The sequence below is a fragment of the Fusarium tjaetaba genome, assembly GCF_013396195.1.
Source record: "Fusarium tjaetaba strain NRRL 66243 chromosome Unknown NRRL66243_c0000673, whole genome shotgun sequence".
NCBI lineage: Eukaryota > Fungi > Ascomycota > Sordariomycetes > Hypocreales > Nectriaceae > Fusarium > Fusarium tjaetaba.
This window is the reverse complement of record NW_023501869.1, coordinates 1-3,609: the sequence shown is the minus strand read 5'-3', so window position 1 is coordinate 3,609 and position 3,609 is coordinate 1. Positions and strand designations below refer to the sequence as shown.

Here is a 3,609-nt window from a genome sequence, read left to right as displayed (position 1 = left end):
ATTCTAGCAGAGAGAACCTAGATAAAGGGACCATGGAGTATGAGTTAATGACTTAGTTATGTTCGAGATGCCGAATAACTTTTTATGGAAGAAGAGAAGCTGAAAACCAATGGCGGCCTCCTTCCTGGCCCGGCAGACTCACCGTCTCATTGGTGTGTTGGCTCTGTTCGCTTTTTTACCTGGCTGCCTGAGACAAGTGGGCCGCAGGCTGACAGGCTTCATAATCTGATCCATATACACCGACAAACAATTCTATGGACCTGTTATTTTGATATCTACTCATGCTACTTTTCCGAGCTGCTATTGTTTCTACTAATTACCAGCTGAGGTGGTAAGTCGCGCCCGAGCTCGTCATGGGTAGCATCCCACTCGGCCACTTTGGAGTTAGGCACCCGCAAAAGATGATGTGTATTAGCGCCATTGTCATCGACGGAGATAACTTGAGATCGGATACTGTAGTTACCCCAGCGAGGGAGGACCTTCATCCGGAGGTAGTAGTAAATACCGCAGGTTGCCATGATTCCAATTCCGACAATCATGTAAGTACACCATAGGCTGCGACTTGCTGTTAGAGCATGATCATACTTAGAAAGAAGGTAGTACTTACAAGCTGACCGTTGCAGCATAAATGCCACCCTCTGGTGGAATCCAGGGCATGACGAGCAAAAAGACCTGAGCCAAGAGGTACAGTATAACCAGAGCCCACCATGCTCAAAAGTCGGATCTGGGAGTTTCGGAGCGAGAACGGCGGCGACGAATCAGTAAAAGACCAACGCCCATGGCAGCATGGAATATGGCATCAGGGTATGTCTTGAGAGAGACGACGAACTGAAAGGCATCACCCGCTGGAGGCGAGACGATCATCAGGAAAGTGAACCCCCATTTGAGTAGATATGGGCCGATGGGAGTCCCCAAGGGTTTGGTTGAAACCCAGAATTCAGTCCACGGGAGTACGCCTTGGCGCGCGATTTCTCTGATCTGACGGGACTGGCTGATAAGAACAGCTAGGAGGTTGCCGAAAGAGCTCAAGAGGACACAAAAATTGAGGGCGGACTCTGCTGAAGACCCAAAGGCTGTACGAAAGAAGACAGCGGCGGCCAGCTCTTTAGACTCGAGAAATATGTCCTTGGGGACTGCGGCAAAGTAGGCAATGTTGGAGAGGAAGTATAGAGAGAAGACAATGAGCAGGGAAGCCGTGGCATTCTTTTTCAAGGTGGGGATAGGATTCTTGATCTCATTTGCCATGCTGAAAGCGTTTTGCCAACCTGAGAAGGCAAATGTGATGTTGACCATGGCCTGAGAGAGACTGTAGCCGCTCGAAGTTGTGTCTTGAAAGCCATGACGAAAGTTGATGCCTGGGTTCTCGATCCGCGGGAAATGACCTCCAAGGATGACAAGGCCCGAGATGGAGATTAACAATAGCAAGAGCAATTTTAAAGCACCAATAACGTTTATCGCCCACAGGGAATACTTGTTATGTGCAATAACAGTGATGACAGCCAACGTGTAAGCTGCAATCGCAACACCCTTGAGCTCCCAGGGATCCGGCGCGCGACCGACAATACGCCAGAGGTAGTTGGAAAGGACAATTGCGTTACTGCTACTGAAAGATAGCAGCACAGACTGTACAGCGAAGGCAACGGGGAAGAGATGCTTCGGTCGGGGAAAGACTTGCTCGAGCCAGACAACCTCTGAGCCACTGCGGTTGGGAAAATAGCTGGTGAACTCCATGTGGACTGCGAGACCAGCTACAGCCAAGAGGAAGCCAATGACCCAATAGACGAGAGCCAGACCGACTGAGCCTGTGAGCCGTAGGATAGTAGCTGGCGTGGAGAAAATGCCGGTGCCGACCATGTGATTGAGGTTGAGGAAGATGATAGTCAACCAGTTGACGTGGTATCCCAGCGGTGAGCGTGTCTCGACGGGAGCACCGACAGCTTCCTGGTATCCTGAAGCGCCATTTCCAGCTGTTTGCCGTACGTAGGCGAGATCGCCATCGCGGATGATGGACGCTTCAGAGTCAGACTGTGAGTGCTCGGCCACGGGGTGACTGTTGGCCTGCGGCTTGATACCGAAAGGTAGTCCCATAGTGAGCTAGCAAAGTACCAGTGCGTAAAATAGGTGTAAATTGATACGAAGAGAAAGAGGCTGTGAGGCCATTTTATTATTCACGCTCGCTGGTCGCCAACAGCTCGTCCATTGTGACCAACAACATGATTTATGCATAAGATCACAGCTAGGGTCTCAAATGAAGATGTTTGACTAATAGACTGTCTGATATGGCCAGTTTATCACCGTTAAGGTTAAGTATAAAGTTGTTCTTTGAATGTTTTGGCGCAGAACCCAAGACTCAAATTGAGACGTGATCACTGCATACGGTTGCGCCATCTGGGATTTGAGTAGTTCACTGTGGTGTTGATAGGTAATGGATTCCAGCTTCCCTCCCGCGGGTATGTTGAGAGAACAGTATTGGCCTCATTTATCGATGAACTCATGTCAAGTTCCGCGGGATTGTTTTATCCAATAACCGTTGATGTAATGAATGGCGTGCTAACAACCTAGTATTGCAGTGATATAGTTTGAGGGGTCGATCTATAGGACCGGTGTCGTTTTTACTATTCTAGGAGGCATCAATCAGAATAGCCGTATCCATTTAGTGGTAGCCAAGGCGTCTTCTCCATATAATAAATGAGTTTAGTTATTCCCACAGTACTCAACTTCTCTTTCGGATTTGTTGGTAGAGCTACGCCATCGTCTATTGAATGGCGTGATCGTAACACCTCGTTTCAATCGGGCTGCCCCCGACGACTGCCATGAAAGGATACAGCTCTTATAAAGCTAGCGTTGTGATCTAAAGTACAATCTATAATCAAAAAATCAGCACGGCCCATTTCCCCTTAAAAAAAAAACTCTGTTAAGTTGTTATTGCCNNCCCTCCGGCGTCAGCTCCAACCTTTGGTATCACCCCTGCTGCTTTGCCCCCACCTGGCCAACCTGATATTTCCTACCACCCAGATTGGGAGAAATACCAAGCGCGTGTAGCTCGCCGGACCCAGACAGAGGATCTCACTAAATCTCTGCCAGAGCGCTTCCCCAAGGAGCTCAAGGGAGACCTCGTTTGGGACGGAGAGACTCTTGCCCAAAAGTATGACTGGACGTACGTTCTTTCGGCTGATCAACTAGAGGAGATTGACAAGGCCCTTGCACACTTTAAATGTCAGTCTTCTTAGTATCTGACTTAGTTTACTGTGACTGACTGGATGGCGAGAAATAGCGCTCAACATTTCCAAGGGCTATATCACACAAGAGACCTTCCCACTCCCCACGCTCCATGACGAGTTGCGCCGTCTATCTCGTGAGCTGCACTTCGGCCACGGCTTCTTCGTCCTGAGAGGTCTAGACGTTGATCGCTACACCCGCGAGGAGAATATCATTATATACGCAGGAGTGTCCTCCCATATCGGCTCCATAAGGGGACGCCAGGATGCTTACTTCCAGGGCGAGCGGGCTGATGTCGTTATCGGGCATATCAAGGACGTTCGACCTGGTCTTGGCGAGTCTAGAGACAAGAGTAAGATCAAGATTGGAACGCCTGCCTACACTGCCGAC

The 3,609-nt window shown here is 49.4% G+C and overlaps 2 protein-coding genes across 2 annotated transcripts; one reads left to right on the top strand and one right to left on the bottom strand.

Annotated features, from left to right (window-relative positions):
* Positions 1-711: 711 nt before the first annotated feature.
* Positions 712-2,088, bottom strand: FTJAE_14265 (high-affinity methionine permease; the record flags this gene model as incomplete). Its single annotated transcript, XM_037347477.1, has 1 exon — positions 712-2,088. One exon carries the CDS (start codon positions 2,086-2,088, stop codon positions 712-714), a length of 1,377 nt encoding a protein of 458 aa, XP_037198732.1.
* Positions 2,089-2,425: 337 nt separating this feature from the next.
* Positions 2,426-3,609, top strand: FTJAE_14264 (family oxidoreductase; the record flags this gene model as incomplete). Its single annotated transcript, XM_037347476.1, has 3 exons — positions 2,426-2,450; positions 2,947-3,216; positions 3,275-3,609. Coding segments are annotated over 3 exons (630 nt in total), but the record flags the coding sequence as incomplete, so codon positions are not given.